General features: G+C 44.9%; 1 protein-coding gene across 2 annotated transcripts in view; it reads left to right on the top strand.

Annotated features, from left to right (window-relative positions):
* Window positions 1-1,581: 1,581 nt before the first annotated feature.
* Window positions 1,582-15,829, top strand: part of ASB9 (ankyrin repeat and SOCS box containing 9) — a 33,647-nt gene continuing 19,399 nt past the window's right edge. The window contains exons 1-2 of one of the 2 annotated variants that reach the window (XM_004269665.4): window positions 1,582-1,946; window positions 9,837-9,916. In XM_004269665.4, coding sequence (XP_004269713.1) covers window positions 1,853-1,946; window positions 9,837-9,916 — 174 coding nt within the window. In that variant the 5' untranslated portion in view covers window positions 1,582-1,852. The remainder of the gene's footprint in view (window positions 1,947-9,836; window positions 9,917-15,829) is intronic. The other variant, XM_033427936.2, reaches the window with a different exon arrangement.

The raw sequence follows: 15,829 nt of genomic DNA, 5'->3' as shown, positions 1-15,829 counted from the left end.
GCTTCCTGTAAAAACAGCTTAGGCATGTGTGTCAGACCTTTAGCTGTACCTTTTAGGGAGCTGGGAGTTCAGTGATTCTGCTGGGTAGCTGGTTTATAGTCTAAAGTGTCACCAGTTTCCCCACCCAACACTATAATATTCTTTGCTTCTACATCTTCACATTTCCCAATCATTAACTCTTGAGACAGTCTTTTGAGACTCAGGGAGGCCTGGGAGACTAAAGCAAAAGGCTTTTACTTCAAAGGACAGGGACACGGGCGCTTGTACATGGCTTGAGTCCCCCCTTGTCTTTGATACCCCTCAGTCTGAGGGGAACAGGTTCAGGACAAGAAAGGGAATAAAATTTTGGACAGAGGTTAATCATAAACTTGGTGGAGGAACTCAGTTTTAGGGGGACTTGGTTTCAATATGTGCAGGAAGCCATATGGAGAGATCTATGGACTGCAGTATTTTTGTAGTAGTAAAAGAAAATGGTAACATTCTGCCTCCATCGTTAGGGGAATAATGAAATACTTTTGGCATGAAATATTTATGGAATGCTATGCAGTAGTAAATAAAGGGACAGAGCTATTCTGCTGAAATGGAAAGATCTCCAAGACAAGTGTAAAAAGCATATAGGATAATCTAATTACAATTATGTGGAAAATGTAAAGGAATAAATGTGTATCCACATACATGTGTGCGTGGAAATGCATTTTAAAACATGAAGGACATTCCTCAAACTGTAAACAGTGGCTACCACGTGGGTCAACTGAGGCTTCATAAATCCAAAACAGTAAGGCTGTATCTTTGGTGTTAAAAATAATCTGTAATTATTGCATAGCCAGGCTATGCTTGAGAAGAACTCAGAGACTTCCTGAATAGGGAAGAAAAATCCCTTTCTACCTGGAAGAGAGGAGCTGGGTGCGGGGAGGAGGGGGGTAGTCCGGGGGTGGCCATCAGCCTGAACCAGCACCAAGTGGTGCGGGGAAACAGGGTTTATCTGAAAACACACAGACAAAACCCCAAATGTTTTGTAAAAGCAAATAGGCGGAACCTTCACAAAGTAAAACCTTTTATAACGAATCATTGAAAGATAGCAGCTCTCCTCCAGCGCTCCCTGCCGCCCAGCAATCCATTTTTGTTTTTGCGATAGCGACCCTGAATTATTTTGGAGGAGGGTGAGCGGGACATTTAGCACAACCCTGGCAGTCAGAGGAAGAAAATAGAAGTTCTTTCCAAACGTGCATTTTTGTAACATATAGAGACTTTTTCCTATAAGCAACTCCCAGAAAAATTGAAACCACATGTGCAGATGGCCAGGGCGTGCTGTGTAAGTTGCTGTGCAAGCAGTTCAGCAGGGCTGCAGCAAAACCAGCTTTCTCAGCTCCTGGGTTCTGGGGCTTGTCTCAACAACAAGAAACCCCCAAACAACAACCGGATCCCAGCAGGGGGAACAACGTTGCAGCAGACCAGTGCTTTTCTCCCCGCCCCCGCACACCCCAACCCTGGGCTCTCCCAGAGTTACATACTGTGTTTCCTTCCTGAGGAACCTCAAGGCTTCCTCCCTGATTGGTCTCAGTTTTGGAAAGGACGTGACATCAGCAACTTTGCAGACTTGGGGCTGGGGGGCTGCTGTGGGCTTTGGGCAGCCTCTAGCCAGTTAGGTGGAGAGACAGCGTGTGTGTACGTGTGTGTGTCTGACCACAGGTAGTATTCAGATTACCCTGCCCTGTTCTGTTCTCTGCCATCTGACCAGGACGGTGCTGCCCAGCCAGTCAAAGCCCTGGAATTTCCCAGGAGCTGGGGGAGCATGGAATTTGGACTTTTCCTGAACAACTGAAGCGGAGCTTGCCCAGCCCAGGAGAGCACCATGGATGGTGAACCACGGGGCAGCAACGGCAGTAAGCCCCCGAGGCTGGGAGACTCTCCGGACGTCAGGCTCCTTTCCAACCCATTGATGGGGGGTGAGTCTAGGGGCTGTGGAGTCAGCCTGCTGGGGAGGTCGGTTAACGTGCTTAGGAGAGAGGAGAGAAAAGGGTGGGGCAATTTCAGTGACTCCATCTGAGACGTGGCCACGGGGCAGTAACTGGACAGATGTCCACGGCTTGCCGGGATCTTTCACACGGTTGTTCAAAAATGTGTACACCTCTTTCCGCAGGGTCCTGTGGACCATACCAAGTCCATGGTCACCATTTACTCTCCAGGAAAAACTTCAGCTCCAAAGAATTCTTCTTTGTGGGTCAAATGTATCATTTACATTACAGTTCTTTCTAAGTAGGAACATCTTTGTTGCTAAAACATTTATTAAAAGGTCGTAGGTATTTGGCATTTAGGTGGGGCTGGGTTTATAAATGATGTTCGAACGTTGAGCACTGATTGATTCACTTTAAAAGGAGCCTTTTAGACTTTGGGGAAGTGTCGTACAGGTATGATTCTCACCTGTCTCGTGGTACCTTTGCTAATGTATAGAGCCTCACGCCTCCGGGAAACTGTCATTTCCTCTGAGCACTTAGCAGGTACCTGCTGACTGAAAGGATTCTGAAAAAATGGGTCTAGGCATTAGAGGAGAGATGATTACATTCAGCGGTCAAAGGGACAAAAAGCAGGAACTCTGCAGTCAGCTAGGACTTACTACTCTCCTACTGTTTAGGTGTTGAAGGGGGAAAAGACAGGAGAAATAAAATACAAAATGCCTTCTCTCGGGTTTCCCTGGTGGCGTAGTGGTCGAGAGTCCGCCTGCCGATGCAGGGCACACGGGTTCGTGCCCCGGTCCGGGAAGATCCCACATGCCGCGGAGCGGCTGGGCCCGTGAGCCATGGCCGCTGAGCCTGCGCGTCCGGAGCCTGTGCTCCGCAACGGGAGAGGCCGCGGCGGTGAGAGGCCCGCGTACCGCCAAAACAAAAACAAAAACAAAAACAAAATGCCTTCTCTCTGGCTCATTGAGCAGACAAGACTGCTCATGTATTCCTTCGTTTATCCACTTTGGCTCGTAAAATGAGCAGAGCCCTCAGCAGCGAGTAGGATTTGGATCTCCAGAGGCAGACCTGGAGCCATCAGAGATATTGAGCATGAACTTGGAGCAGCAGAAGGCAGAGTGGCACCAAATTTAACTTTAAAAAATGGATTTGATAAATACATTCTAAAGCAGCAAACCAATCAATACGGGGAAGAATCAGTAATGTGGTTGACTTCTCCACGATTATTTTAGTGCTGAGTAGTTGTATGTTTACTTTTATTTTGGCCTGAGAGCGGGGCGCCAGTGCTTTTCACCATTTAGGGCTTCTAAAGGTCCTAATCCAGCCCTGGTTAGGCCTGGGTGGGTGGGCAGCGGCAGCCGGGCATATATTGGGGTGGCCATAAAGTTCGTTCGGGCCTTTCCATACGATCTTATGGAAAAACCTAAACGAACAGTTTGGCCAACCCAGTATATAGCGGACAGTCACAACTGGAGTGCAGTGTCTTGGCCAGTCTAGTGAGAGCAAGTTGGGAGAGAAGGAACCCGAAAATGAAGCTTCAGAAGCTAAGGGGAGGAGCTTAGCCTTCATGAGCCAGGCAGTTGGGAGCCACTGTTGGTTCTGGAGCGGAGACTTGGCCATAATGAAGACTGTAAGTAGTTAATCTGATAGCCACATTCAGGATGGATTATGGAGGAGTTACGAGATATTCGTGCACTAATCCACTGCTTCTCCAACTCGGATACATCAGCATCACCTGGATGGATTGTTAAAATGCAGCTGGCTGAGCCCCACCCCTTCTGATGCTAGGTCTGGGCGAGGCCTGGGAATCTGTATAACACGCTCCCGGGTGATGTGGATGGTGCCGGTTGGGGACCACACTTTGAGAACCACTGCATGAAGCTGCCATGTGGATCAAGCCCCAGAAATGACAGAGAAAGGGAAAATATGGGTGACAATTTCAAAGGAAAGAGAAATCAAGCTATGTTGCTTGATTAAGTATTGGGGCTAAAGGAGAGAAGGTGGCCAAATGTGCCAAGTTTTCAAATGTCAGATCAGAGGGCTACACAAGAGAGAAGTTGGGAAGGGGAGCTGGCTTGTGGGCAGAGTGAGGGAGGGAGGAGAAGGACTTCTGTTTTGAACATGAAAGTGCCCAGGGCCCAGCATGATGGGTGGGACACCGGCTGGGGAATGAATACGGGTTGGGAATCACACCTCAGGCTGTTCTGCAGAGGGGCTGGGCTGAAATCCTGGAGAAGGAGACATTGTCTGATGGCTGATTTATGAGAGCCAAGGATGGAGCCCTGGGACAGGCCTCCAGTTGAGGACGTAGGACCAGTAAGTTGGACAGAGAAGCAAGAAGAGACTCAGATGCTGTCATTTCACAGGGACTAAAGGAAGAGAAGCTTTCCAAGAAGCAGGAGTCACAAGGGTGGGTGCCAGGACCCTACCGCTCTCCTAAGCCCTTCTTCTCTACATCTGACCCGCAAACTCCTGCATCCTTCCTTCCACCCGGCCAAGCCACTGCCCCCATAGAGCCCTCCCAGGCTTCCTGCCCCTCCTTACCCAAGTGGAGGCTCTCTCTCCCTACTGTGTGTCAGTCCTGCCCCTTGGGCAGAACCTCGCTGATAGCTGGATTGCCTTTGTTTATGCTTCAGGAGGCTTGCCCTTGGTGAAGTGTGGAATGTGCAACACTCAGAGTGTTTCTGGATGGCGCTGACAGGAAACTCAGCTCAGGTGAAGCGTATCCCCTGGCACAGGGCCAGGGCCAGGGGCAAGCCAGGGCCCAGGTGTGGTTGCTCTTGGGGAACTTTGCTGCTCCCACCCGCACTTGCAGGCTTTTCTTTGCCTCCCTCTTCGGAGGAAGGGTGGAAAGGGTATGACAGTGGCAACCAACTCTTTATAAACTGTAATTTTTTTTTTTTTTTTGCGGTACGCGGGCCTCTCACTGCTGTGGCCTCTCCCATTGTGGAGCACAGGCTCCGGACGCGCAGGCTCAGCGGCCATGGCTCACGGGCCCAGCCGCTCCGTGGCATGTGGGATCCTCCCGGACTGGGGCACGAACCCGTGTCGCCTGCATCGGCAGGTGGACTCTCAACCACTGCACCACCAGGGAAGCCCCCAACTCTTTACAGAGATTTAATTCTTGACTCTTCTGCCCCAGGAGCAGGAAAAGAATGTCTTTGTTTTCCTGAAAATACCTTGTTATGGATTGAATTGTGTCCCCCCACCACCACCAAAAGACAGGCTGAAGTCCTAACCCCCAGTACCTCAGGATGCCACCTGATTGGAAATAGAGTCATTGCAGGTGTAATTAGTTAAGATGAGGCCCTAGTGGAGTAGGAAGGTCCCTTAATCCAATGACTGGTCCTTATAAGAAGAGGAGAAGAGGCACACAGGGAGAATGCCATGCGATGACAGACGCAGAGATTGGAAGCATGCATCTGATAAGCAAGAAACAGCAAAGATGGACCCCCACCACCAGCAGAGGTAAGGAAGGATTCGTCCCTAGAGGCTTTGGAAAGAGCCTGGCCCCGATGACACCTCCATTTCAGACTTCTAGCCTTCAGCACTGTGAGACAATGAATTTCTACTGTTTTCAGCCCCCCAGATTGTGGTACCTTGTTATGGCAGCCCTAGGAAACTAATTCACACCTAGTCAGAGAAACTTTGGAAAATACATCGAAGGATAAACTCACAATCTCCCGTAATCACGCTGAGTTCTTGTTTTTAGTGTCTCTCCTTCAGGTTTTTGCCTGCAGGCTCACACCTGTAGGGAGATTTTCTTCTTCACAAAATTGAGCCCACCCTGTGGGGAGTATTCACATTTAAACAGAAGACAGGCAAGAACAGGCATGGAAAGGAAATCATTTCATTCTTAGGGTGGATTTTTAGCAGTGGAGAAAGAATTGCAGTAGACAGGGCCAATGTGCCCAACAGTTGCCTCAATGGACCTTTCTGTTTATCTGTTTGCCGTGAGCCTCTGTTTCTCTTCCTCCTTTTTTGATTTGTCCTGGAATCCAACCAACACTGTAATTGTTCACACAGTACCCAGATCCTCTTTCCAATGTTGGAGAGGATCTCCACTGAACCCACCCCATCACGTCCCAAAGACTGAAAGCAAGTGTTCCAACACTCTGAGAGCAACCCAAGCTCTCTTCTCCCTCCTTGACCTTGCAAAATGTTTCCCAGGAGGAATAGATTGGTGCTACTCCCAGCATCCACTGCAGGCTCCCGGAGCTTCGTGAATAGCTCTTTGCAGAATGTATCAATTAGTGCATTTGAAATCTCTTCTGAAATAATGGACATTTAAAAAGTCATTCCAGAAATTTCAGTAAAAATGAAACGGCACCCTTCCTAATGTGCTGCACGGTTCGATGGAGACTCAGTTTAAAAGAAATGTAAGTTGAATGGCCCCGATTGGAGGACTTGTGGGGTCGTTTCCTTAGGAGAGCTCCCTGCCCCATGTTAACCATGAGCTACACTAACGGATCTGTGGCGCTGCCCATGACCCCCATTTGGTGTCTGTTTCTTGGCAGTTAAACCAATGGATCTTGGTTCAAAAAGTACTGCGGAAGGATCCTTAACATGTACCAAGCGCTTGGATGATGTGTTGTATAGATAGAATGGCCCTTGAGTTTCAAAGACTTCATTGGGGTCAGTGGAAAAGGGCATGTGACCTGGAGTTTTCCCTTCATCCATAGCCTCCTTCTATGAGCAGCGTCCATGTTCTGGCAGGAACAGGTCCCCTTTCCTGCTTACTCTGTTCCCTCCAGTTGTCAGCAGGAAGGCAGGCAAAGCTGCTTTGGGGTTTAATTGCTCATGTGTTGAGCTTGTAGCTCACTGCCTGCTTGTGATGTGGGCTCTGGAAACCCTGGAGAAACATCTCCTGGATATCTCGTCAGTGTTTTCAAGAGCCAAAGAGAGTGTGTGGATTAATCCATGTTGCAAATTATGGCGTTCGCTAAATGAGCTATATATAAAGTTCATGCTCTCAGTGCTAGAAAAATGTCAACCTTTCACAGTTTAAAGTCTTTAGCTAATCACTCAAGTGTTCAGAGACCAGCTGAGGCTCAGGTCTTTGTATAAATTTGAGATGACTTTTGGCTTTAGAAGCACCTAAGCTTTTCTTCTGGCCTGGAGTATTGGCAAGCTATGATATATTCACCAAATCCTAGTCTGAAAGGGCTTTCAATTAGGAAAGGAAGTCTCGTACTGCTGATGGAATATAAAGTGGTACAGCTGCTTTGGAAAATAGTCTGGCCGTTTCTCAAAAGGCTAAACACTGGGTTACCATGTCATACAGCAATTCCACTCCTAGGTGTCTACCCAAGAGAACTGAAGACATACAGCCCCTCAAATTTGTACACGCAAATCAGAGCAGCATTATTAATAACAGCCAAGAAGTGGAAACACCACAAATGTCTATGAACTTTTGGGTCTATCGATACAAACATTTGGCCATAAAAAGGAATGAAATACTGATACATACTACAGTGTGGTGAACCTTGAAACATTACACTCAGTGAAAGGAGCCGTCACAAAGGACCACATATCGTATGATTCCATTTGTGTGAAAAGTCCAGAACAGGCAAATCCAGAGGGATGGAAAGTAGATCAGTGCTTGCCAGGGGTTGGGGGATGTGGAAATGGGGGGAGCGACAGCTGATGGGCAAGGGGTTTCTTTCTGGGATGATGAAAATGTTCTACAATTGATTGTGATGATGGATGTACAACTGTGAAATCTACTGAAAACCATTGAGTTGTACTCTTGAAAGAGGTGAATTGTGTAGTATGTGAATGATAAATCATTAAAGCTGGTAGATAGATGGGTAGCCACCCACCACGTGTCCCAGGACAACATCCTATGCTTCTCGAAGACACAGGCCATCTCTGCTTTGTAAATACTATGTCCTAATGCATGAGTGCAAAAACCTCAGGTAGTCTTTTTTTTTTTCTCTCTTGGAGAAGTACCTAATTCTTTATTTACTCCAAATAGAAGGAGTCATGTTTCCATGATGAATGCACGGAAAGCAAAGCCCATTTTGGTCTACACTTGATAAGATAATTGCATCGCTTTTATGAAATCTAAACAGTTAACAACTTAGGGCCCAAATTACCTGCCCGGCTGTCAGCTCTAATTCTCTGAGGTAGCTTTCACAGAGGTTGAGTGTGGCAGCGATACTTCTGAGCAGCTGAGCACTTGGCTGGAAAAAATGGCTTAATCATCACACACATGATTTTCAAGACCTTTCCCAGCGTTTGGTTCTTCTCACTCGGGATTTCGTGTGGATGGGATCGTGCCTTAGCACCAACAGGGTGGAATCAGTCGTCCTTTTAATGCTAATCTGGAGATCAATCTTCCAGAGCTGCTGTTTGGATTGTAGGCTCCAAGGCCTAGAAGCAGCAGTATTTTTCCTGAAAGCACTAGGGCCCTCAGAGAATACTGTGAGGACGCTAATTTTCCATTGAGCGTCAGGTTTTGGAGGTTAGAAGAAGCCATTTCACTGAAGGTACGTCGAGCATGTTGGTGAGCCCGGAAGGGAAGCCTTGGAAGGGCAGCGTGTAGGCAGGCTCATTCAGCTTGTTCTTCTCTATTAAATGCCTCATGAATCCATCTGGAAGGATGGTAATTTGCTCACTGGGACAGGTTTTCTGGGACACTGATAGCTCCAGGTGGCAGGCCCACGTCGGCCAACACGTGTTAAGTCCAAAGCATTCTAGCGTCCTCCTTGATGGGCTGGTGTTGGCCAGGCTTTGGAAACTTACCCTGGTTCTCCAGGTCTTCTGGGCTTTTAGGAGATACCAGTTCGTCTACGAGGCATGACTGGTATCGGACCATCCTGCCTCGTTTGTGTGTAGTGTGTTTACTTGAGCAGAGGCAGAGCTGGAGCTGCAGCTCAGACCAGCCTCCTCACGTTCTGACTTCCTGCCTTTGTTTGTTCTAGAAACCAGATGCAGCTGGAGATGAGAAAAATTCAGGTCTGCGCCGCAGTCAGTTGACATCCAGTCAGTTAGAAAGAGAGGAAAGCATTTAACGTGTTGGGATGGGTTTTACAAGCTTCCTTCCTAAGAAAGTGTATTCTTTCCAAATGGTTGGAGAAGACATTTGCTATTTTTTAAATAGCAGTGACTGGGGGGGTCTAATCAAGACTCTCTGGTTATTGTTAGGGCAGGATAATAATAGTAGCTAATAGGGGTTGAGCCATAGGTAAGAATATTGCTGTCCTGACTTTACAGGGAAGGAAACTGAAGCTCGGGGTCTGCCCAGGGACCCACAGCTCAGAAGAAGTCAAGCGGTTCTGAATTCACAGCTTTCTCTTAATCACGTTGGCGCATTGCCTTTGGGGGTAATTCACGTCCCTGTTACAAGGTCAGACTGAGCCCTGATTTGTGCTTGATATGGGGACGGGAGGTAATCCATAAATATGGTTTTGTTTAGATTTGATTCCAAACCTAATGGCGTATGTAATGACATGATTACTACTATTAGTATATGGCCAGAGTTTGTATTTCGCACAGGAAACTAGACTGGCAACCACCACTTAACGCACTAATGCTGGTAATTAGCGAAGCTCTCATTTAACTAAATGGACCATTTGCCTTTGAAACCAGCGTCTAAATGGAAGTACAGTAATCTGTCATCCCAGTCCACCACTTTGTCCTCAGTTTGGACACTGGCTGTAGTTATTTCTTTAGCTAGCTAGACATTTCAAATAAATGGTGTTCAAAAAACATCCGTAGTGGGGAGAAATTCTGAAGTCCTGGTGGAGTTTTGGTTGATTGACTCCAATGTCTCCCTCCAGTAAGACCGGTTAGACTCTACTGATGGGCAAGGATGAGCCTCTGGGTCTAAAGTGCATTAGCGGGATGTCACCTGCTCCTCCCTTTTCCATACAGATACCGTGTCTGATTGGTCTCCTGTGCATGAAGCAGCCATTCATGGACGTCTGCTGTCTTTGAGGAACCTCATCAGCCAGGTAAGTAAGCTTTTTGGGAAAAAAAGATGAATACCGGGCTTCCCTGGTGGCGCAGTGGTTGAGAGTCCGCCTGCCGATGCAGGGGACACGGGTTCGTGCCCCGGTCCGGGAGGATCCCACATGCCACGGAGCGGCTGGGCCCGTGAGCCATGGCCGCTGAGCCTGCGCGTCCGGAGCCTGTGCTCCGCAACGGGAGAGGCCACAACAGTGAGAGGCCCGTGTACCGCCAAAAAAAAAAAAAAAAAAGGTGAATACTAAGCACGTTCTACTGCTCACCACATCGAGAAAAAGACATCACAGTCAGATATTAAGATATAAATTTCCTCTTTAGCAGAAGGAGATGAATCCTGTCCTTCTTTATTTGCAGGCTGGCATAATAGTAGAGTATGGTACAATTCTACGCACAGAATAGATTCTATACTAAATATCTATTGAATGAATAGCGGGCAAATTAGTGCATTCAAGTTGCTGTCACTTTATTCAATAGACTATGTTCTTGAAAATTATCATGTAAAAAGTGGTTTTCAGCTGGGGCAGTTTTGCCCCAAAGGGGACATTTGACAATGTCTGGAGACATTTTGGGTTGTCACGACTGGAAGCAGGAGCAGGGATGAGGTGGGGTGGTGGTGATATTGCCATCTAGTAGCTAGAGACTAAGGAAGTAATTAAACATCTGACACTGCACAGGGCCGCTCTCCACATTAAAAAATTATCCAGCCCTGAACGTCAGTAGTGCTGAAAGAGGTTGAAAACCTCTCATGTAAAATAAATGCTTGAAAATGTCTTTTAAAATATGACATCGGGCTTCCCTGGTGGCGCAGTGGTTGAGAGTCCGCCTGCCGATGCAGGGGACACGGGTTCGTGCCCCGGTCCGGGAAGATCCCACATGCCGCGGAGCGGCTGGGCCCGTGAGCCATGGCTGCTGAGCCTGCGCATCCGGAGCCTGTGCTCCGCAACGGGAGAGACCACAACAGTGAGAGGCCCGCGTACCGCAAAAAAAAAAAAAAAAAAAAAAAAAAAAAACCGACATCGTATAATTTCAAAGACTTGTTCAGTTCTGTTGAATCTCCAGTAGAAATGGCTCTGCCCAGTTTCATATTAGTGTCTCTGCTCCTTGGGTGTCATTTCAAGTACACATTAATTTGAGTTTTGATGGTTTGAAATTATTGGGAATTTAAGCAAAGGCGCTTTTAAGAAAGCGGTTTCAATCGCCATTCAAAATTCCAGTAAAGTTTTTATTCATAGTGTTTTGTTCTCTGAAGAGACAATATGGACCTTTTAGGTTAGAAGCTCTTGGCCCGTTCACGGACCCCTTTGATAGTCTGGCAAAGTCTATGGACCCCTTCTCAGACTAATGTTTTAAATGCATAAAACACAATATAGAGGAACTCTATAAACAAATGTGTGACATTGTAATATACGAACTTCTTTATTAATGCATTCAATAAGAAGATTTAGTGGTGATTCTAATTACTACCATAATTTCTAAGTAGGATGAATGTATATTTTGAGATATTTTAGATATCTGCAATATTCATACTGCAATTAAAAATATCTGAGATTCCCCTCTGTGATAGTCCTATATACTGCTGTTACTACTGTGGTCTGTGATCTAAATTCACAATCAAAAGACATGATAAATTTCAGGTGGTAGTTCGTGGAAATGTGCTTTGAAAAAATTCCAATTTCACAGACCTATATAGACTAAGAAATCCTCCCATGAGAAAACAGTTTCTAAAGACGATTTTCAGACTACTCTAAGCCACTATCTTAAGCTGTTTTTGGTAGCAGCAGCCTCTTATAAATAGAAATACAGATAGTAACACGTAACTCTAGCTAAATGAAGCTAAGCTGCTTCTCAGATAAAATGAGACATTTACCTTTTTTTGATAGGGTGAAAAATGATCATTGTAGCTTTTATAGATGACTTATTAAATTGGACTGATATTCATTTATGTTTAGTATTTTCGTGTTTACTGAATATCAGCTGGAATCACGTCTTTATCTAAGCTCTTTTGCATTATTTAAGCAAGTTATTTTCTTGGAACCTCAATTTCTGCCTTTATAAAATGAGTGAGCCAATACCTACCTGTATTAGTCAGATCTTGCTGTGTAACAAAACACCCCAAACTCAGTGGCATAATACAATTAACATTTATTTCTTTCTAATGAGACTTTGGATCAGCTGATCTGGACTGAGCTTGGCTCCAAGCTGTGGGTTGGGTACAGCTCTGCTGCACATGCCTCCCATCCTTATTTCACCAGTAGCTACCTGAGGAATTTTCTCCTCGTGGCAAAAGGCTGAAGCATAGCAGGGCAAGCTCAACCATGAAAGAATACTTCCAGTCTGCTTATGTCACATCTGCTAACACCCCATTGGTCAGAGCAAGTCAGATGACCAGGTCCAAATTCAAGGATCAAGGAAGTATTGATACGTTTTGTCAACTATGAGGTCATGGCAAGGGTGTGAACGTATTACACTGCTACAGGAGAGTGAAGAATTGAGACCAAAAATTCAATCTATTATGTTACCTTGTATGAGTTTGAGAGAATTAACTAAGGTGACATTGTGTAAATTACCTGCTCCAGTTACTCCTCATAAATGAGGAGTATCTATTTTCTTATTACAATCTACATAGCGCTTCAGGTAATCAAAGCATACTGAAAAACGCTCCTGCTAAACTAAACAAACATATTTTAGTAAGGCGAGTAAGACCAAACATTCAAACGGCTATAACAAAGAGAAAAGAAAATTACAAAAAATAATTCTCACTTGGTCCAAGAAGGGAGAAACTGAAACTGTAGCTAATTATTCTTTACCGAGACTTCACATTAAAATAATGTGAGATTTTAAAAAAAAATAACAATGCCTGGGCTTCACTGTAGATATTCTGATTTAGCCTAGGGCAGGCTTCATGCATTGGTATTTTTTAAGCTCCTGTAGGACCAGTACGTTCAGGGATTTTTTTAAAAATAAATTTATTTATTTTACTTATTTCTAGCTGCATTGGGTCTTCATTGCTGTGCACAGGCTTTCTCTAGTTGCGGCGAGCGGGGGCCACTCTTCGTTGCGGTGTGTGGGCTTCTCCTTGCGGTGGCTTCTCTTGTTGTGGAGCGCGGGCTCCAGGCACGCAGGCTCAGTAGTTGTGGCGCACGGGCTTAGTTGCTCTGCGGCATGTGGGATCTTCCCAGACCAGGGCTTGAACCCGTGTCCCCTGCAATGGCAGACAGATTCTTAACCACTGTGCCACCAGGGAAGCCAAGGAATTTTTTTAAAAAGGCCATTGAGAATCTGCCTGCCGATGCAGGGGACACGGGTTCGAGCCCTGGTCCAGGAAGATCCCACATGCCGCGGAGCAACTAGACCCGTGAGCGACAACTACTGAGCCTGCGCGTCTGGAGCCTGTGCTCCGCAACAAGAGAGGCCGCGATAGTGACGGGCCCAGACACCGCGATGAAGAGTGGCCCCTGCTTGCCACAACTAGAGAAAGCCCTCGCACAGAAATGAAGTCCCAACACAGCAAAAATAAATAAATTAATTAATAAACTCCTACCCCCAACATCTTCTTAAAAAAAAAAAAAGAGTATGTGGAAAGGAACAAAAAGACTGATAGGTTGGATTTGATTAAAGTTAAGGGCTTGTTCATCAAAGGTAGTATTTTTGAAAGCAATGAGTCAAGCCACACATGAGAAAATATTTGTGCTATATATATATATCTCACAAAGAACTCATATTCTTAGCCTAAAATCAATACAAAAAAGATTGGCAACCTAACAGAAAAATCAGCAAAAGACTTGGACTGGTATTTCATAAAAGAGGATATTCAGATGTTCAGTAAATATATCAACCTGTGCTAATAGTAATTGGAGTAATTTAAATTATGAATAAGAAATTATATTACCAGTTCCTCCCATGAGAAGGATTAAATTTGGAAAGACAGAAAACACCAAGTGTCAGCAAGAGTGTGGAGCAACTGGAACTATCATACATTGCTGGTGGGAGTATAAATTTGTATAAACCACTTTGGGAAATTGTTAAGGAATATCTACTAAAGCTAAAAATATCTCTATGCTACAACCCTGCAGTTTCATTTCTAGGTTTATATGCAACAGATATGTATACACGTGTTCATCAAAAGACACGTACAGGTATATTCATAGCAGCCTTATTCATAACAGCAAAAAAAAAAACACCTTGAAAACAGCCTAAGTGTCCATCAAAAGTAAGATGGGTACATATATTTTGGTATATTACTCAGTGGAACCCTATACAGCAATGAAAATGGATGAATCTGAAAAAACAGGTAAGTGAAAGTAGCTGAGCAAACACAAAAATACATACTTCATGGTTCAATTAATATAACGTTCAAAACCAAGGAAAACGATTCTATGATGTTAGTATTCTATATGCCTTTGCCGATGAGAGGTGGGTAGTCATTTGGGTAGGACATACATAGGTTTCTGGTAATTTTTTCCCTTTCTCCCTTTACCTGTACAGTGATTACGCAGATAGATTTTCTTTGTGATAATTCACTGAGGTTTACATTAAGGATCTATGAACCTTTCTTTATATCTGTTGCACTTCAATAGTAATTTATTTTTTAAAAAGCAATGACAATTTGTTAGGCCAGCGGGAAGCAATTAAGGCATCCTTTGGGCATCTTGTGCCCTTAATTTGGTGCCCATTAGGATCCCCTTGGGCTGGGATTGGGTAGGGGTTCCTAAAAATGCTGACGCCTGAATTCAACTACCTTTTTTTTTTTTAAATGAATCTCAAAGACATTCTTCATTCTAAGTGAAGCAAGCCATACTCATATTTTATACACTATATGATTCCATTTGTATGTCATTCTGGGAGGGACAAAAATATAAGAACTTACTAAAATCAAGACCAGGTGATAATGAAGATAAGATAGATGAATGAAACAGAATAGAGAGGCCAGAAAAAAAGACCACGTATGGCCAAGGTCACAAATATTTTCTTCTAAAAGTTTTCTAATTTTACATTTATGTCTATAATCCATTTTGTCCAATTTTGTACAAGGTGTGAGGTGTTGGCCAAGATTCCTGTTTTTGTTGTATATTGATGTCCCTTTGTTCTGGCACCGTTGCTAAAAACTCTAACCTTTTTCTATTTAATTGCCTTTGCATCTCTGTCAACTACCTTTGATGGTACTGCAGTTGCTCTGAGATGCAGCCTGGGTATCTGGCCTTTTTTTTTTTTTAAAGCTCCCCTGGAGATTTGAATGCACAACCCTATAAACCTTCCCAGTAGAGTCCCACTGCATGCAGCAGGTAAGGACTGGCTTTTCTGTTTCTTGAATAAAACGTTTTATGCTGCTCCCTGCAATCTTTAAAGAGCTAAGCCACTCTCAGGGTGTGGATACTAGGAAAGATCCTGAGCATTCTGAAACATCAGACCTTTAGGATGTGGCAGCTCATTGAAGGCTAAGTAATAAAGAATGAAAAGAAATCTCAGATAATAACTGCCTATAAGTTACCGAGCGCTAAGCATTTTGCATACCTCATTTTTTAGTCTTCATAACAATCTGTAGGGTAGGTGAAATTGTCCCCATTTTACAGATGGAAATTGAGGCTTCAAGAGGGAAGTAGCTGGCGCAAGGTCACACTGCTTGTTAGGTGATGGTACCAGCATTTGAACTCGGGAATCACTCTGCTATCCTCTCTCTGAGGTCTCAATCCTAGGTATGAAACGAAGATAGTGGCACCACTCAGAGAATCAGGTCTGGCAAGACAAGGAGCTCCTTTCAGGGGAGCTTGGTTGGCAAAGGCTGAATTTATGTGGTGAGCTGGGTCTCTGGGTGGTTATGTCTTAGCAGGGAATTAGAAACATGTACTGGGGATGGAGATTCAGACTTTTTATTTTTAAAAATAAATTTATTTATGGCTGCA

The sequence above is a fragment of the Orcinus orca genome, chromosome X, assembly GCF_937001465.1.
Source record: "Orcinus orca chromosome X, mOrcOrc1.1, whole genome shotgun sequence".
Classification (NCBI taxonomy): Eukaryota; Metazoa; Chordata; class Mammalia; order Artiodactyla; family Delphinidae; genus Orcinus; species Orcinus orca.
Note: the sequence above shows the minus strand (reverse complement) of the source record. Positions and strands in the feature narration are given on the sequence as shown.